The following is a 19,499-nucleotide window of genomic DNA, read 5'->3' as shown; positions in this document are numbered from 1 at the left end:
TTTGGTTTTATATCTTTGCGCCTTTTCCCCTCATTGTAAATGGAAATTATTGTCTTGTAATATTCACTTAAAAAGCAATAAAGAGAACAAAATTTATTTTTATTGTAGTTGACCCACGAGTTTAAAACTTGAAAATTTTGCCGCCGTTAGAAGCCTTCACTTTAACATAAATAAGAAAACTACTGATAACATTATTAATTCATAGCTTATGAGTCTATGACTATTGCAGTTTGATGGATAAAGATGCCTCCTCAAAGCGGTGTTTATTTGTGCGACTGGATTGTATTTTTTTATTTTTAAAATATTTTAATATGTTGATATTAAAAAAAATATTTTAATATATTTCAATATAAAAAGCAATTTTAAAAAACATTTATAGTCCAAAAATCGCTCTAAATTGTTTGTGGTCATACGTCACCTACTTTGTACACTGTCCCACTCTTGGTTGTTTTTTTGGCCTCTTTGCTGATTTCCCTTGGCATCATCCTTTCCAAATTCTTCAACATAATGAACGTGCAAAGAAAATGGACCCCTCGTACCCTAATCTCCCAGGCTTCATTGCGCTCATAGGAGGAGCACATGAGCAACCAAAAGAGGTCGCACGAAACCGGCAGACTGATTTCTGGCAGCTGATTATACTATGATTGATGGATAACATAATATAAACGGAATAATGATGGTGAGAGGTCCAGGTCGACTATAACTGAGGCTGAAGTTCAAATGACGTGCTGAATCATGTTTGTAAAGTATAACGCAGTTGTTAACTGGATTTGATTTGCAGCTTTGCCGTCTTAGTATTGTGCCAACCTGAAGTCTTCGACCCTATGATTTACGCCTCGTTTGCTAGTCCTTGCAAAATCAAAACGAGCCTGGACAATGATTCCAGGACTGCTGCGCCGAGGCTAGGACAACCGGACAAGGAACCCAAATGACTTTCAGTGCCTTGCTCAAACAAGCTCAAGCAGTCTAGCACTTTAACCATGACTGAAAATATGACGAATTAAAGTTTGAGTCCTTTCCGATGACTGGCTCAGGTCGAGGATCATATAAGTTGTAGCGGGTGCGATGCAAGGTTTAATGGGTTAGAATGACTTCAGCCCCACTTACAAAATAGGATACAGTTCATCAACAAGTAAGAGTTGTAAGTCCTACAAAGCGGAAGGATGTAATGACTAATGTGATCCATTAATCACAACGATTCCATTGAGAAAGGTTGACTATGAATGTACATTAAGCAAGACCAAAAACAAAAAAAATTTCCTTTTTTTTTGAATTTCTTCTTATACCCTATTTGGGGGAAAACTCCTACCTTCTAGAAAGTAAGAATCTTGAAAAACATTCTTACAAAGAAAGACACCAGGATCCTGGTCTCTGCAGTGAATGCACATTTTGTACGCTAAAATGCCAGGAAACTGAGGGAGGCACTAGCTGATGCCATTGGCATCTCTTGTCTGGTTGTCACAGGTTCCTTGTCCAAAAATCTCTTCAATGATGTTACTTGTAGGAAGAAGATCAACACCCCTGATTGGACTAAAGTAACGGGCATCCCAATCTTTAGCATCACAGAGGTCCAACAAGTATACCTGATCCACATCATCACCACGTCCATCTACTTTACTGGGCAAGCATTTGCTATAGTCACTTCTATTTATATGCAGAGCACCCCTGGTCTCAACTGGACCACAAGAGTCAACTTTATCAGCTTGGAACTCAAAAGACATGCAAGAGTCATCTTGAACAATGAAATCCAACCCATCTTGACCAGCATTATCGTCCATATGCTTAATAGCAGGATCTATACTGTTCATATCAAGTGTTTCTGAGGCATAATCTATCCCAGAATCTTCTCCTGTGGTGTCTCCACTACCATCTCCCACCTCATCAGAAGCACCACCAGCATCATCATCACTGTCATCATTGATGTCATCTTCAAGAATATCGCCTCCCATGTCTGCATGATCATATTGATCAACAGGGGACTCGAGATCAGAATCTGCATCTTCTTCTAAAACTTGAATATAGGAGCCTCTATTGATCCGAGGCAATTCATCGTCATCACTGTCAATGTCCAGCAGGTTAGATCTGTTCTGAGCAGCTCGCTTCCGAAGCATAAAGACATTGAAGTAATAGCTGACAATTTCCTTTGTGGTTCTATCAGGAAACACTTGTGCCAAGTGCTTCCAAAAATTCTGGCCCAAGGACTCTGGCCTGGAATAAACAACTTCATGGAAAACCCGTTCCTCTTCCTTGGCCCATTTACAAGACACCTCCTCTCCCATGTCATAAAACCCCAAGTTTACAAAATTTTCATGCCCAGTAGATTTTAATAATTCTTCCCGTGCTTCCAGTATGTGCTGCCGCGCACATCTGACAGAGCCTTCATCCAGGCACTCACAATCAATTCTGCCACAAGCAGCCTCATACCTAGTGGACAGACATGGTTTTGTATCCGGCATTGGAATGATACAAGTTCCCACCAACTTCTCTTCATTATCATTATAAATGTGATGGTCTGATTCAGACAACGAGGAACCATTTGTATTGAATGAGTTTGCTAGCTTATCCTTCTTCATATGCCTGTCCCACAATGGAATGCTGGCTTGGTGATTTGGTCCAAGAGGAACTTGTTTCCTAGGAAATTCATCCAAATAGGATGAGTAGACATCTGCCAGATGTATGGATGTTTTCTGTGGAAACTCAGCCTCAAAATATTCAGAAGAAAGAGAAGAGTAAGATGCTGGCCAGGACCCAAAATCTTCATCACTGGAACTGCTGGTGACTAACGACAAAGGATCACTGGAGTCAGAATCTTTAGCAAAATTTGAAACTTCAATTAAGTCATTCTCAAATGTCTCATGCCACTGAATTTTGAAAAAGTTGCTCCCATAGCCATCTGCTTTACATGAAAAGAAATATATAACCAAATCAACCAACATATTATTTCAAAAGGTGAACAAAACACCATATTACAGTTGTAGACAAACAAGAAGTGAAGTTCAAGGCCACAATTTTTACCTGCAACATCAGGTTTCTTAGGCACATTACAATGTGCACCAGTTTCTGACAATTGAGTCAACTTATTGCAACATTCCACCTGTCTTGCCTGCTTAAAAGGAAGATCCTGAAACTCTTCATCATCAAAAGGCCGTTTAAATCCCATTTAAGCCTGAAATACAAAGAGCAAAAGGTTAAAGAAAAATTCAAGCGAAAGGGGGATGAAGCAATAATTCCTTAGCTAGGAGTCCACAAAATTGAACTAAGCACAACTTCCCATATGCACGAGGATCCAGCACCGAACTCCCTTGAAAAACTCAATGGCACAATCGAGAATCGTAGGAGATAAATAACAAGCAAATCACCAGTAAACATGCAAGCGTATACTATCAACATAGACATGCAAAAGGACATTTGTCCACGAGTAGTTACATAATCAATACAGGATTGCTAAATAGCTTAGTAAGAGACAGCGGTAAAAATCAGGTAGCATTTATATCAGCTTAGCTTTGCAGCATCCAATTACTCAAAAGCATAACTTAAGAACCTCTGAAATATTACTTTCTGACATTTACTAGCAGGGACATGAACGAAATTATCAGACCCGACACAAGCATGCAAATGTAACTGTAACCATAGACAGCAGGAGCCTCATGAAAACCGTCCACACACAGACACATAGTAGCCACTGCTAGCATTGTCTTCAACAAACAAAATCAGCATAGACACAGTTAGCGTTACGTTCAGTTAAGACAAGACACACGTACACGAACGGTGGTACAAAAAAAGATGGAAAAACTCATCAATACACAACTCTCCAACAACATAAAGTTAAGTATTTTGAAACAGCTGCCAATTAACAGTAATTTACCTTTACAATAAGTTGTATTCAAACTTCAAAGCAGAATAGGGCAAATTGATCGTAAACGACACTTATTATGCACCAAAGATGATTTATTGATGCGTGGAGACGAACCCCTAAATCAATTTCACCGAATAGAGAGTCCAAAAAAAATTGGGAAAAACCCTAACCCTAGATTTTGAGATCACCAATAAAACCGGAAAATTACGGGCAAAACAGGGAAGATACAGAGACCCAGTAATGAAACGAGCAAAACCCCTAAACTTATTAACAGATTCGAGCAAACCGGAAATAGATCGAAGACTTCGAAATCCTAAACCCAAACGTAATTACAACAATCAACAAAATTGGACTTAAATTTTATGGGGAAATTACTGTAAAGACGAAACCGATTTAAAAAACATAAAGGATCGAGAGATTAGAGGTCCAGATGAGAAACCCTAACCCTAGAAAATTTTATAATAACGGCTGGTATTAAAAAAGGTACCAATCGAAAGAGGATGACGCGAATTGAAAGAATTGAAGGTTGGATCTAAGTGGTAAGAAATAATTTCAGAAAAATCGGAGATCGATTTTTGGATTTAATTACGTTAAAGAGACGATGGAAAAAGAGGAATTTTTAAAAGGTACGTGAGTCCCGTACACGACGCGGTCCGATATGCTAACCCGGTTAAATTTGATCATGAGCTGGATCCTAATATAAGCTAGACCGGTCCGGAAGTAGCGAAATTACATCAAGGTCCTTTCATAGCCTGGATTCATTTTATTGTTTTCAACGTCGAGTTATATGGTTGGTCTGGCTTAATTTTCTCTCTTTTCCATTAAAATCAAAATTTGAAATTCTCCATGATTTGATTTTTTTGAGGAGTAAATCTTGAATTGGCATAAGCCTTTTTTCTCCTTCATTTATTTATTTTTTATTTTTTTTATCAGTGTTTCGTTTTTAATAATCGAAGATATAACGGCAATAGTATTCCAATTCCATTCCAAATAAAGTACAATTTTAAATTGAAGTTATTAATTTTATATTTTCTAATTCAATCTATTAACTATATGATGAAGCAATATATCTCACCGAAGATAAAATCTCTCATTTTCTTTTTTAAAAAATATTTGTAATATCTCACGTAAGATTAAATCACCCGATTTTTTTTAAAAAAATAAAGTGCATTTTGCTTTCGATTTTAATTGTTGGATTGTTTGTAAATAAGTTTTTCTCTGTAGGAAATAAGTAAATTCTATTTTTATTTGACCATGTCAGTAGTTTATATATACACGCACACCATGACGTCATCTGCCGATTGTTTCTATTTTTTTTCTCAAACCGTCTACAAGAAAAATGGTAACGTTTTCGAGATATATATATATATATATATATATATATATATATATATATATATATATATATATATATATATATTCCAAATCAAATTTGGGATTTTTTTTCGAAATCAAATTACTTATTTCATACTTTAACTTAAAATGATTTAATTAAAAGATACAATATATTTTAAATCTTCATGAAAGATTTTAAAAATGTATAAAAAGTAAATAGTAGCATTCTATTAATTATTTTTTAACATTCACTTTAAAAAAATAGACAGAGATGATTATAAGAGAGAATAAAATTACTTCAAAAGTGATAAAAATATTTTTATTTGGAATTTATCTTTTATATCTATTTATTTCTTTAAAGTGTGGACTAAAGAATAGATATGATGAATTATTTATTTATTGAGCACTTGTTACTTGTTATTTATTGAGTACTATAAAATTATTGGGCTTAAATGATATATATTTTTCTTATTTTTGTATTTAAGAAACTTTGTTTTTAAAAAAGCAAGTATGTTATGAGAAATTCTTATTTAGTACTTATTTTTTTTAATGTCTCTTTTTGAAACCATGTTGATGTATTTGCATAGAAAAAGAAGTCAATGTCTAGACATTTTCTTGGATGAGAATCTTCAATACTCTTGAGTGTATCATCATTTGTATTTCATCCATTTAAATTGTGCTGCATGAACTAGTTAACAATCGCATTAAATTAAATTTTATGCTAAACAAAACGAAGACATTCTCGGCTGCGGAGAGTTTGCATTTCTGGGTTTGTAGCCTACATAGAAGGCTACGTACCTGATTTTTTTACTCTCTGTGGAGTGTCTGTTGGTTATCATAAAAGCGAGTTCCATCTCCTTGCACTGTTTCAAGGCTCGTCAAATCATTGACACTTACCATTGAATGATTTGTTGGCGTCTCTTAAGAGTTTGAAGCAGATTCATGTTCCATAGGAAAAGGGAGAGCAGAGCAGTACAAGGAGTATGTACTGAAGTATTTTTACAGGAGATATGATCAAGGTGAATTGTGATGGAGCTTTTAAGGGAGAAGGGAGGCTGAGAAGGCTCCAAAAATTACAACCTTTTGCTTCCTGTTTTATTAAAGAACATCTTATCCCTGGCAAAATAATAATCAATTAAAGGCTACAGTATAGTATTAATTATGAAAAAAAGAGTTATAGAAGGCATTAGTTTTTCTTTATTCACGCGGGCAAATTCTTCAAAAACTTGAAAATCACATTAGTACGGCATCCTAGCTAACCCACCAGCTTGTTGCATTCACCTCGGTCAACGGACAAAATACCGCAGGTTAATGACAATGTCGGATCCTACATTCTTCTACTGACAAAAGCATAACGTGATGCCCCCCAACAGAACGATACTGTATATATATAGGAGACAGGATAGCTGGAAAGAGTGCTAAAATTTCCAGATGTTCTGATTTATTACATTAAACCAATAAGAACAGATAAAAATTTGCTACCAACAAAAGATATCCCAACACAATGGTGCCAGGGAACCCATCCATCACATAGAAACAATCGAATCCCAGAACTATAAAAATATTTATGGCTAAAAGCAGAAAAAATAAAAAAAATATACGATGAGGGGTCTCGCAATTTGTGATTCCACTACAACCTGCCCCGAGTCGCTTCAAAACATGTAGGTCTTATGCCACAGCAGGCATGTCCTTCAGCCAGGCATCCAATGGCTTACCAATGGAGTAAACAATAAAGCCAATTTGCCTCAGCTTATCAACATCCACTACATTACGTCCATCAAAAACAAAAGCAGGCTTCTGCATATCATCATAGATCTTCTGGTAATCAAGAGTTTTGAACTCATCCCACTCAGTTAATATGCAGATCCCATGAGCACCCTTTGCTGCTTCATAAGCATCCCATACAAACGTAACTTGCTTGATAGCCGTGGGGCTCGCTGGCTGAAGATGAGGAGGCCTATCCAATTCAGATTTGTGCATTGAGAGATCCCTTTGAATCTGTTCCTGTGAAACCTGAGGGTCATATATGCTCAATATAGCCTTGTCACCCAACAAGCCCTGGCAAACACCTATGGCTGGGGTCTCCCTTGTATCACCTGTGTCTTTCTTGAAAGCAAATCCTAAAATTGCAATTTTCTTACCTGAGACTGTGTTGAACATGGAGGAAACCATCCGGTTCACAAAACGTGTTTTTTGGTACTCATTCACCTGAACAACCTGTTTCCAGTAGCTTGCAACCTCGGGGAGGCCATAGCACTCACAAATGTAGACCAGGTTCAGGATATCCTTCTGGAAACACGATCCACCAAAACCCACACTTGCATTCAAGAACTTTGGCCCAATCCTCGTGTCCTTTCCAATAGCATGGGATACTTGGAAGACATCTGCACCTGTGGCTTCACAGAGTGCCGACATGGCATTAACAGAAGAGATCCGCTGTGCCAAAAAGGCATTTGCAGCAAGTTTCGAGAGTTCAGCAGACCAGAGATTGGTGCATATGATCCGTTCCACAGGAACCCAATGGGCATATACATCTTTCAATGCTTGAATTGCCTTCTTCCCTTCTGGGGTCTCCCTGCCACCAATAAGAACTCGGTCTGGGTTGAAAAGGTCCTGAATTGCAGTTCCCTCGGCAAGAAATTCCGGGTTGGAAAGAATCTGAAAGTTGATGCCTTTGCTGTTGTGGGTCAAAATCTTTTCAATTGCTTCTGCCGTTTTCACTGGAACTGTTGATTTCTCAACAACAATTTTGTCAGTTTTTGATACATCTGCAATCATACGAGCAGCACTCTCCCAATAAGCTAGGTCGGCTGCTTTGCCAGCTCCAAGTCCCTGAGTTTTGGTTGGTGTATTTACTGATACAAAGACTATATCAGCTTCTGCCACATGCTTTTCCACATCTTTGCTAAAGAAGAGGTTCTTTCCCCTGCACTGTTTTACCACGTCATCAAGGCCTGGTTCATAAATGGGAAGATGGTCACTATTCCAGGCAATAATTCGCGGCTCAAAAATATCAACAACCACTACTTCAATGTCTGGGCACTTCAGTGCAATCACGGCCATGGTAGGCCCACCGACATAGCCAGCTCCAATGCAACAGATCTTCACCATATCTATATGTAATAGATAGCCTAAAAATAGAATTAAAATCACAATTCAGTGGAAGTGCACAATCACTTTTGCTTGATGATACAGGTAAGAGATCCTGGATACAAATTCTTCCTCAAATCTAAAATCAACTATTCAGTTAGAAAACTTAATGAGTACACGTGAACTTGGAAAATTAAAATCTTCATACCATAACTCGGATCACACTATGACATGCTTTAGCATGCAATTAACATTCAGTTTGTTTCACTTTTAACAAGCTAGACTAATAACATGACTTACCTCATAGAGACATGGGGATTATAGACTCCATTACCTTAAAAATCACAGATCCAATGTTGCACTATAAAGCAAGAATTAAAAGTTTACGAATTTAGAGAAACCGGACATTTAAGTCCAACGTCTCCAAACTCTTCCTTCGAGTGTCAGGAATCAAAATTACGACAACCAAGTTCAGATCTAGAGCAGGCATAGACCAATCATCCCATGAACAAAGATAAAAGCATAACAGATCCACCCATCATCAAACAGAATTGTGTGCTATACCAAAAACTAATGCCCATGAGCCAAAAAGAAACGTGTACAATGCAAGCAAGATACCAGATAAAGGTCAGAGTGAAACTAAAACGGTTACCTTCGTAATCTTCTGGTTCTCTAAGTGAAATGGGGGATGGGAGAGGTATAGACTAAGAAGAAACGGGAAATGCAGAGTAAGAGACAGAAAGGGAAGGCAAAGGCGGGATCTTCTTCCGCCGAAGAATGAGGTAAGTGTAGAGGCTTGAGTTTACCTTGTATTTATTATACTACTTCAAGATCTGTTTCCATGATGACCAAAAATAGCACTGACACGTTTCTACTTTAGATTTCTCCCATTGCACTTTAGCCACCTAGTTTTGCTCTAACTTATCTATCAATTATGAAAGCACAAGAAACCAAAAACAAAAATTCAAGAGAGTGCTTTCTACGATTTATTGTATCTTTTCTTCTTCTTCTTCTTCTTTTCTTTTTTATGGTCAAACTGTCAAAGCGTAAATGTCACTCATAGTTATTATATATATATATATAAAAAAAAAAGCGAAATTGTGTATTCTATAAAAAAAATACAAGAAAAATAATTGTATAAATTCTATTTCAAGCGAGGTAAATTTCACACCCCCAACATTTATTGAGGCACCGACAGTGCGATCTGTACTGGTAAGTAATTTTGGTAAAAGTTGCCGTCGCTTCTACTGGCACGTAAGAATTAATTATTTTTTCCTTTTTAGAGAGATATGACAACTTGATATAAATTCGACATTTGGTCTTCTTAAATATATTTCCTAGAGGTTACTGGGTGGATGAATCTTATGCATGTTCTTAAATATTTTCATGGACTAAGGGAGTATACAGCAATTTTCTAGGAAACAAAATTTTGTTATATTTTTTATTAAGAATTTACGCGATATCTAGTCCAAAATTCACATGAATTGTATTTCAGGAACATAACAAATGACCCTTTTTTTAAAATTAAAATCTAGGTTATCGAGAGAGAAAACAATTGGATTAAGAGGAATCAAACTGTGTTAATTTCAACTAGGCCAAATATCTAATATCTTGATAGCTTATAAGCAAATTTGGGGCATCTTATAAATGAACTCTCCAGGACGGAGAAATCATGCACGGTTTTTCATCAAATATATTCATTGAATAATATATTTTCTAAAATAAATTGTTATGGGAATCTATCAGTTCATTATATATATTTTATGCAGAGTTACTGTAAAGTTTAGTAGATGGATGTGCTCACACACGCATAAGCTCGTTTTCGTAGACTTTATACACACATATTATCCTTTTACATTTACTATTTAAACAAATATATAAACGACAAATTCTATCAATCAAATGATAATCTTTTTTTCAACAAAACCATTTCGAATTCGAGTTTTTCATGTAAGTGTATTTTTATCAATACGTTTGAAAATATATCCTGATAAATAATCTAAAATATAAAGAAAAATTCAGAACAATATACCTGTACTAAAGATCGAGAAAAGAATGTTAATTAGACAACGTATATATCCTGTAGCAACTTTTTTTTTGCCCCTCTCTTTGATGGTGGCTCGAGGGGACTAGCTAGCCAACAAGTCGTGGTGAGATCGAGAGATTGGTGGGTCTATGGAACCGAATGGTCATGAGTAGGATGGAAGCCACATGAGGAAATATATATAAGATGGCAGTTAGAGATCCAGATCGGAAGGAAAGAGGTTGTCATGACCTCCACCATAAACTCATGCACAGTCTGTTCGAATGCACATACTTTTTTTTAATGCATTATTAATCAAAACGTGGAAGACACTACAATTTAAATTAACTGAGAAGTGACAGAGACGAGCAGCAATGGACAGAAAGGGGTTGGTCGTTGTTCAAGGAACTTGTCTAGGGAATTCAAGGTTAGGAATTTATACGAACCCAGATGTGCCATGCATGTGCCATGCATGTGGCTGATAATTTTGACAAACAAGATGGATGGAAAGACACATTAGAAAATAGAGACAAATAAAAAATAATAATTGATTAATATTATTGTACAAGGTATGGCTGAATGTATAAAAAATATAATCTGATGAAACACCACACCTTCTTCTGACAATCTTTACGAAATGTCAACGGCTCCATCATAATCTGATGTAAACTTAATTGCATGTGTCATGCTAACGAGACGCCCTAGTACGTCATCGTTATAGACGGAAAATGGTAAAATTAATTCTTTGCTACTCCTGACAAGTTCAAGACAATGGCTGCCTTGGAGCACCCATGCACGTACCAACCATGATGATAAAGGTTCGGAGATGAAGTGAGAATATGCTCTAGCTATCTGATCGCAGGCTCTCAAAGCTCCAAGCCAGATTGTGGCTACATCTGTGATCTAATGTTAAGAGAAGAGAGATTTCTTTTGTTTATTTCGTCTTCAAGCCAATATTCAATGGCCCGAATCTTGTGGGGTTTAGTTTCTCTTTGTGGGATCGCTATTTATCTTTGATTCAAAAACCATGGATTTTGACTTCAATACTATCTTACAGGCCCATCTGTGTTCATTATCTTTTAGTCCCCAGCTAGGATTCCGATCCAAACGGAGCATCTTAGGCAGTAGATAAAAAACATAAGATGATAATCTTTGGGTGCCAACTGCCAACCTATTACCGGCCACATGGTAAAATCAAGCCATCTTCTGATGGCAATAAATTAGACTGAGATATTTTCAAGAATTTAATTTTTTTATTTAAAATTAATTTTTTTATATTTTTTATGTGCTATATCAAAAATATTATTTTAATATATTTTTAAATAAAAAAACACTTTAAAAAATAACCTATAATATTTTAAACATGCCTTATTGAGTCTATACGCTGGAAGGGTCTATTTATGTAGTGGATTTTTGTCGGAAACCGCGTGGCTCCTTTCCTCGTACGGCGTTGGAATCCTTGTTTTAGTAGGGTTTGGGATGAGATAAAACGAAAACTTTGGTACCTCTATTTATAAAAGTTTCAAGTAACCGTCACTTTTTTCTTTTTACATTTAAGTACATATATTTCTTTTCTTTTTTCAAATAAGTCTATCTCTATTTTCTTTTCAATTAAATACTTCTCTTATAACTTATAAAATTATCCAAGATATATCCTTTAAATCTATAGATGTCATCTTTATCGGAACCTTCTGTTAAAAAGAAAATAATAACGAAGATGTAAATACATAATTTGCCTTGATTAAATACTTTGATTGAAATGATTAAAATATACCAACACGATAAAGTAGCCTATCTCACGATTTATTTACTCGGTACCATTCCATCCGATAATCAAACTGCTTACTGCCGAGACACAAACTCTAGCAGTCGAAAATTTGCATTTCTCTGCCAGCATTGAGGAAGCAACCGTACTAAAATTGACATGTCTTATAAGTTATATAACATCTTGTTACAATATTACGCTTGAAGAAAATTAAGACATGTAATTGTAAATCTGTGTGTGTGAGGATGTCTGCATTTGCCCATTCAAATCTTCATTTTCTCCGCTTTAACTAGAAGTCAAGAACTTTTTGAACCACTGTACAGAATCCTTGGGGTACCTCTTCAGCTTGTCCTTGTAATCCACAAAGTAGAGACCAAACCTTGAAGTGTAACCAGCTGCCCACTCCCAATTATCCAAAAGAGACCATACAAAATACCCTTTCACATTGCAACCATCTTCTCTGCGATAACAAAAACAATAGATTATTAGTTTGCTTGCAATAGCATACGATCTCAGAACATATATGTGCCGAGGCATGTAGGCGAGGGATCCATACTTAATAGAAGCTAGCAGGTTTGTCAGATAGTCATTGTGGTATTTGATCCTTTTCCCGTCCTTCAGAGCGTCTTTAATGGGGGTCAAGGCGTTATTTGGATCATCCATCCCTGGGAAGACCACAGAAACAGAAAGATTTATGGTTTTTCTTTCATGACAAGGCTTTATAAGGGCCTAGACATTCTTCATAATTGGAGATGAAGAAAAGAAAAGGTAGAGATCAGTTTCTATAAAATCATAACATGTCAATTGCATTCCAATTTTTAAGATAAATCGACACATCAGTTTATACAAGAAGAGAAACACAGAGAATGCCTTTTAACAGAACCAATGATTATTCAGAAGATTACCATTTTCAGTTATAATGACGGGAGGATTCCCGTACTTTTGCCTGATGTGATTCATTAAGCTTCTCATCCCTTGAGGTACTATGTACAACCATATAGAATTCGCCTGCAGTTTTAGACAAGTGATAATGAATAGTTAGAAACACAGAACCCCAATGTGCAGCCATAAACGAGAGTTGAATGTCAATGAACTTTTCTGTATCAGAGAATGAATAGACAAATTTCAATCCAGTGCAACTGGATTGAAGAAAGAAGAACGAAATCAGAAACAATGAACACTCATATGCTACTAGCTTGGCCCTGCATTTTCTTGCTTCTAGTTTTGAACTTGTATCATATTGTTACTTGGTTTAAATGATGGATCACAATATTTCAGTTCAGTGAGGTGCATACCCGGTCTCCAATGGGCTTCTTATTTTCACCGAATGCTGAAAAGAATGAAAGTACACATATCACAACAGTTATTTACAATTTTTTTTAAAAAAATTACACTGCTGTTTCACTATCTCTACTAGGTAATAGAAATAGTTGAAAAGAAATTATTTCGGAGGATTTTTGTTAACTCACGAAGGGTTATGGCACCAGAGTCCGCGACAGAGTCATTAAGGACTTTGCCAATTACATCGCCAAGTAGAGAGTCATTGCTTCGTGCATAAAATGTTGTGTAGTGATTGATACCAACAAAATCCAAAGACCCTTTAACAAGAGCAGCATCATTTTCGGTAAACTTTGGCAGTCTATCTCCGACTCTGTTTCTCATTGAGATTGGATAGTCGCCTAAGATCAAAGGTTCAATAAACCTGGAGGAAAAGCATAATGAATCCACAAATTAATATGGACATATTTTAGATATGTGCTACTTCTGTACTACATGAATTAAGCTTGCATGACTGAGTGTGGGCCTCAATTCTGATTATGATTGGCTGTTCATTAGTATCTTTATTAGAACCATAACAAATCGAGGGCATGATCTGGTCAATGGATAGATCATCAGCACTCGACTACCAGAAATTAGAGAGCGATCAATTCTTAATGTTTCTGAAACAGCCAAAAGAACCATTTCTCTCTCCTGTATAAGCTATTGAGAACCAAGAAAACTAGAACACGTATATGTGATTATCGATACCAGCCAAGCTGAAAATCCTGGGCTCTTTGGGCTGCTTCGATGTCTTTCGTGCTGTTTGTTGCTGGTTCAAACCATATCACATCAAGTGATATGCCCACAGATCCTTGTTGTTTTGCCTGAAAATTTTCATGCCATAATATCATGCCGGAGCTTAGCACCAACGGAAATAGAAAAAATATATGATAAGAACACAAAATGAAAAAAATAAAGGGCAAAGGCAAGTTGTGCGTCCTCACAACTAAGCTCAGGATAATATATATTTGCCTTTTACCTTGTACTTTTTCCTGTAAATATCTGCCGCAGCCCCATGAGAAAGAAGCATGTTGTGGGCGACTATATAGGGCTCAGTTGCTGAATTTCCAGCCCGGCAGAAGAGGTGGAGAAGGATAGAGCATCTTCCTGGAGCCTGGAGACCCACATCATAACCCTGAATAGAAACTGTATGAGGCTCATTGAACGTGATCCAATTCTTCACCCTGTCACCATAATTCTGAAAGCATGTCTCTGCGAATGTTGCAAAGTCCTTTCTGTAAATGAGAGAGATCATCTTAACCACCAAAATCATAAAGGTAATTCTAATTGCAATTTTGCAAAGTATAAGAACAATCTTTTACATGATCTGGGGGCTGAGCCATCCATTATATCTGTCGTGCAAGGCTTGAGGAAGGTCCCAATGGAATAGGGTCACATAAGGCTCAATTCCTGCATACGTTATGCAGCATAGGTAATCTTTGACTATCAAAAACTATATTAATTATCACTAACCAGTAACAAAGTTGAAGAATGTATATTATGTTTACAAGCTATTGAGTGTTCTCAACATGGGACAAGGATACTTAAGCTACATGATTTTCGTAGAACTCTATTCTAGCTCCGAAGAACATGAATCTCGCCAGAGGATGATTTGATGTAAAGGTTTACCTTGAGCAAGTAAAGCGTTGATGAATTTGTTGTAATGATCAACTCCTGCCTGATTGATTTTCCCTGTTCCATCTACATAGAGACCTCACCATTATTCCATGATATCACCCTCGAAAATGAATAGCTGCTATTCACCCAAAAAAAAAAGGGTAACTGTGCTGTAAACTTACTAGGATATATTCGAGTCCAAGAAATTGAAAATCTGTAGGCATCCATTCCCATATCCTTCATAAGTTTTATGTCTTCCTGTTTCCAAATAACCACAAAGTAAATTGTTAAGAACACATAGTATAATTGCTGGGTTTTTTTTTTTTTAACTTTATGCTGTACCATACCATGATTGACTTTCATGTCTAAAAGCAATATTTAGTAGCTCAAACTTTCATAAAATGGAGGATTCGTATGAGAAGACGTACATCAAAGTGGTGGTATTGATCCACAGCCACATCGGCATTGCTGAAATCAATTATCTTGCCTGCAGGACCAATAACTTGATAAGCTTACTAACAGACATATCAAAGGTTTTGAAACTACAACTTGACCTGACAACTCCCAACTTCAGAGCTGGTTTCTGAACTAGCTTGGGAAGCAAATTGCTACCTGACATTGCACAATTTTGCTTTATGCATTCAGCTACTAGCTTGATGGTTGCAAGGTCAAACACTTTTACATGTTTAAAGCGGATTTACAAACATGCAGCGAATAGAAACCCCATATCATCTGATAAAAATTTGAACTAAAAAGCGGAAATGGTTTTATGCAGCTTCAGTACTTGATATCCAGGACTACTCTACTTCTACAACTAAAATTTGATTCAGTAATTTAAACTGAAATAGTACAGTAATAAACCAGGCACATGTTAAGGGATCTTCTTGCCAGAAAATATTTCTTTTTTTGAGGGGTGGATATTCTCTGGGATGTGTTTAATTACCTTGACTGTTAAATATACACATGCTAATCATGGAGTGGCCTTAGCCACTCTGAAAATGAAATAACAGATAAGTGTAGACTTATTATTTTGCTTGACTTGCTTCGTATGTTCAGGTTTCCATTGCAATGAACAATAATTCCATTAAATTATAGCTTTAAATTGATGCTGATTAATTTATTGTGCAGTAATTATACCATAAGATTAGTTCAAATGCTAGAAAATCAGCTATTCCTATCGATGTTCAGACTGTGGACTCTGTTGTTGGTGATGAAGTATTACCAAAAGTATGTGAAAATTTGTCCCAAACACTCGGTCCCCTTCCATCCTCCTTCACCGCTCCTTCATACTGTAAAAAAAATAAAATTAATTTTAGTAGAAGCAGTAAGTTGAAAACATCAAGCATTCTTTATGGCCTTTTTGCATAGCAGGGAGTTTTCTGTGTAAGAAGCAACATTTGCTGGAGCCGTCGTTCCAGCTCACTATAACACGTCCGACAAGATACGGACAAATCATATGTGTGGAAGCAATATCCAAGAAGAAAAAAAGTAATCGAATTTCCGACAGGTTTTCTTCCAAAGATTCGGCCATTTTTAACTTATTCAATTTCTGTACACAATGATTAAGTCCGAATGCCATACTGAAGAGCATAATTGGTGGTGTGATCAGCAGGCCAGCTCACTAAAGATTCTTAATGCTTGACTTTCTTTTTGTTTCCCTTTTCTAATGAGGACAGTTGATTTAACAGATTGCTAGAGTGTGATCACGCGCTTGTCTAATTTCTTCGCCTAAACAGTACATCACATCAGTCAGATAAGTGATGAAATTGTTATTTTATCTTCCCATGTGTTATATTAACCGTTGGATCTGCAACCCTCTTTACGTGGGGAAAACTCTAATACTCCGTGACATTTATTTAAATCACAGATGTTAATCTTGACCTGGGGTTAACATGCTCAGATTACTGGCAGGGTTAATTAAATTTTTTTAAATGTCAATTTTTTTATTTTAATTTTTTAAAATCATTTAAGTTTTTAATAATTACGGGTCAGTTAATTAAATTAAATCAAGTTGATTTTTTATATATCCAGCTCAAGTTAGAAATGTATTAATAAAGTTTTAAATTAACAGTTGGACTTTAACAAGAATGATTTTAATTCAGTAACAATAACATTATAGTTAAAATAATTTTCATTTTCCCTTTCTTGTAGCGTTTCTATTTTCTTGAATCATTTAAATCATATTATCTTAATATAAATGTCGATTTGTTCAGTGTCACAACTAAAGTGTGAACTGTGCTTTTCATTCCTTTCCCATTGAGAAAAAAATGGCTTCTTACAAATGTCCTAAAAAAGGTGGTTCTTTCGTAGAACCCATGACTTAAAACCAGGGAACAACAACTGTACCTCGGGAGTGGCCCTAGTCCCCAGGCCAGTCTGTGGCCTCGATTTTTTTTAGGACTAAGATAATTCAAGATATTGCCAAAATTGGCCTTTACGCGTCCAGTCAGATATTGCCAAAATTGCCTTTGCGCGTCCAGTTTAACATTTACTTCGCATTAAAAAATATTTTCTTTCCCTCTAAACGTGAACGGGCTCTCTTTTTAATTAAAAATATAGGGAGAAAAAAAACGGCACAATGTTAATTACTGATTAACGAACAAAAACAGGCTCAACAGGCTTTCTAAAGTAAAAGGTATTATCAATTAGAAGAATGAAACGAACCTGGAAAGCAGAAGAGGCCGTCCCAAAGACAAACCCTTTCGGAAAACTTGCCCTGTTAATCTGTGACAAGCATGTCTGGATCTGAAAAGCTACTGACACTATTATAACCAAGGCAATGCCTCTTCTCAGTAGCATCCTGATTCCTGTATTATCGATCTTTTGATACAGAAATCGATCTGGTTAATAATGATTGACGGGGAGTATACTGCTATATAGAGACACGCATACAGAGAGGGAGGGAGGGAGGGAGAGTTTTAAATCTGCACTGAGACGAGGAAAGATTTGGGTTTGCAGGGAGAAGGAGATGGCAATGATATTGACTGAGATGCGAAGAACAACAAGTAACAAATATATAATGCAGCAAGAGCTAGAAAAAACGTATATGGAACTAGCTAGCCAGTACTAACTAAGACTAGTAATTTGGATTTATTATATAGAATTGGATAGAGATTAAAAGGGACTAGACGATCAATAAATCACGACACTGTATGAAATGGGATGAGAAAAAAACGGAGGCATGTGAAAGGTGATGGTGGGATGGTGCTGCAGGATGTTTGAGTTTTTTTACGATGGTGCGGATTACAAGATAGGATAGTGGTGGGGTGTTGACCATTGGGTTTTTTGAAGCCCTGCATTCACACACATCTGTGTAAATTCCACAGTAACCATACATTGGATTTCCTTTATTGTAATTGAATCTCGGGTTGCTTTCCATGATTGCTTTTCTCCTTTAATGTTTTTTCTACATTTCCTTCTTCTTTTTTATGATTACGCTGTGGTACTGTTGGATTACATGATATTCCCACGTTGATTTCCAGGGAATTTGAATTCTCGTGATTTTCCCTTTAGCTACCCCACCCATTAATTACAAGACACAGGGGAGGGAGCAATGATCCACTCATTATTAGTCATGCTCAGTTGATGGCCAGTGGGTCGTCTTCTCTTTTCTCTGTGTTCTCACTTGAGTCACTCCTGGGCTCTCGCTCTTCCAGTTCATGGCGTTAAAGATTTGAGTTTTCTCTATGGTTGGACCTGGACACTAACCGCGTTAGGTCCACACTCCACGCTGAATTGTAGAGAACATGCGCCGAGTATATGCCAAGGGACATTCTTTTTCTTCGTTTTGCAAAATTGAAATTTTCCCTATTAATTTCTTTTTTTTTTCGTTTTTTAATTAAAGATCGTCATGAGCGGGCTATTATGGATATATCTGGTTTTATATTCTTGGCATTCTGAGATACTTTATCAACTTAAAACTTACAAAACTTCTGTTAAAATCTCAAAGGAGCAGGTTAAATTAATGCGTCCATGAATTAATAAGCAATTTCTATACATATTATTACATTTACTGTTCTTTTTAAGAAGACAATATTACTCCAGTTTTTCTTTTCCGAGGAAAGAAAAGTAATGTTTTTTATATTTTTTCGCTGTTTAAAACAGAGATTATATTGATTATTTTTTCCTCGAGGGGATTAACTTATAGATTGGAGATCGAACATTTTAATCATAAGACAACAGCTCCCGATGCTGCCGAAAGAATGATTTTTATTCCACACATAAAAATAACAAGGCAGTTGATCTACTAGATGATCGTACCTACGAACATGCCTGTTGCCCTCCTATTTCAAAGGAGTTTAGTTCAAAACTTCATTTTATTCCGGCGATTCCTGTGATCGTTTCAGATACATCATGACTTCCTTGTGCATTTTAGTGGGAAATCGGAGTTTGGTATGTCCGGCGTTTTTATTTATTTTTTATATAATTGGTGTGAACTAAATATGCCTTTCTTCGCATTCTATTAGTTTTAGTTGACTTTGCCTTTTTTGATG

At 36.4% G+C, this 19,499-nt stretch overlaps 3 protein-coding genes across 4 annotated transcripts; all 3 read right to left on the bottom strand.

The window, feature by feature from the left end:
* Positions 1–1,166: 1,166 nt before the first annotated feature.
* Positions 1,167–4,536, bottom strand: LOC7470673 (uncharacterized). Its single transcript, XM_002311296.4, has 3 exons — positions 3,866–4,536; positions 3,016–3,166; positions 1,167–2,893 (listed from the first exon to the last, which is right to left on the bottom strand). The coding sequence occupies exons 2-3, from the start codon at positions 3,158–3,160 to the stop codon at positions 1,425–1,427; spliced, it is 1,614 nt and encodes a 537-aa protein (XP_002311332.2). The 5' UTR covers positions 3,161–3,166; positions 3,866–4,536; the 3' UTR covers positions 1,167–1,424.
* A 2,012-nt stretch (positions 4,537–6,548) lies between these two features.
* On the bottom strand, positions 6,549–9,221 carry LOC7460723 (UDP-glucose 6-dehydrogenase 5). 2 transcript variants are annotated; one of them, XM_002311295.4, is made up of 2 exons: positions 8,934–9,221; positions 6,549–8,322 (listed from the first exon to the last, which is right to left on the bottom strand). In XM_002311295.4, the coding sequence occupies exon 2, from the start codon at positions 8,300–8,302 to the stop codon at positions 6,860–6,862; it is 1,443 nt and encodes a 480-aa protein (XP_002311331.2). In that variant the 5' UTR covers positions 8,303–8,322; positions 8,934–9,221; the 3' UTR covers positions 6,549–6,859. The 2 variants fall into 2 exon arrangements, with proteins under 2 accessions (XP_002311331.2, XP_024461784.2); XM_024606016.2 differs by having other exon boundaries at positions 6,549–8,304; positions 8,934–9,077.
* Positions 9,222–12,091: 2,870 nt separating this feature from the next.
* Positions 12,092–18,395, bottom strand: LOC7498208 (beta-glucosidase 40). Its single transcript, XM_024606394.2, has 13 exons — positions 17,671–18,395; positions 16,229–16,295; positions 15,435–15,493; positions 15,189–15,264; positions 15,019–15,090; positions 14,712–14,799; positions 14,369–14,624; positions 14,098–14,213; positions 13,539–13,771; positions 13,365–13,399; positions 12,975–13,077; positions 12,626–12,734; positions 12,092–12,529 (listed from the first exon to the last, which is right to left on the bottom strand). Exons 1-13 carry the CDS (start codon positions 17,803–17,805, stop codon positions 12,355–12,357), a joined length of 1,524 nt encoding a protein of 507 aa, XP_024462162.1. The 5' UTR covers positions 17,806–18,395; the 3' UTR covers positions 12,092–12,354.
* Between the last annotated feature and the right edge of the window lie 1,104 nt (positions 18,396–19,499).

This window comes from Populus trichocarpa, chromosome 8, assembly GCF_000002775.5.
Source record: "Populus trichocarpa isolate Nisqually-1 chromosome 8, P.trichocarpa_v4.1, whole genome shotgun sequence".
In the NCBI taxonomy this organism is placed as follows: domain Eukaryota; kingdom Viridiplantae; phylum Streptophyta; class Magnoliopsida; order Malpighiales; family Salicaceae; genus Populus; species Populus trichocarpa.
Note: the sequence above shows the minus strand (reverse complement) of the source record. Positions and strands in the feature narration are given on the sequence as shown.

Coding starts and splice junctions, on each gene's coding strand:
- LOC7470673 (XM_002311296.4), bottom strand. CDS start 3,160: ATGGGATTTAAACGGCCTTTTGATGATGAAGAGTTTCAGGATCTTCCT. Junction 2,894..3,015: donor TAAGAAACCTGATGTTGCAG/GTAAAAATTGTG, acceptor CATGTAAAGCAG/ATGGCTATGGGAGCAACTTT.
- LOC7460723 (XM_002311295.4), bottom strand. CDS start 8,302: ATGGTGAAGATCTGTTGCATTGGAGCTGGCTATGTCGGTGGGCCTACC.
- LOC7498208 (XM_024606394.2), bottom strand. CDS start 17,805: ATGCTACTGAGAAGAGGCATTGCCTTGGTTATAATAGTGTCAGTAGCT. Junction 15,265..15,434: donor ATCAATACCACCACTTTGAT/GTACGTCTTCTC, acceptor ATTTGGAAACAG/GAAGACATAAAACTTATGAA. Junction 13,078..13,364: donor AGAAGCCCATTGGAGACCGG/GTATGCACCTCA, acceptor CTAAAACTGCAG/GCGAATTCTATATGGTTGTA.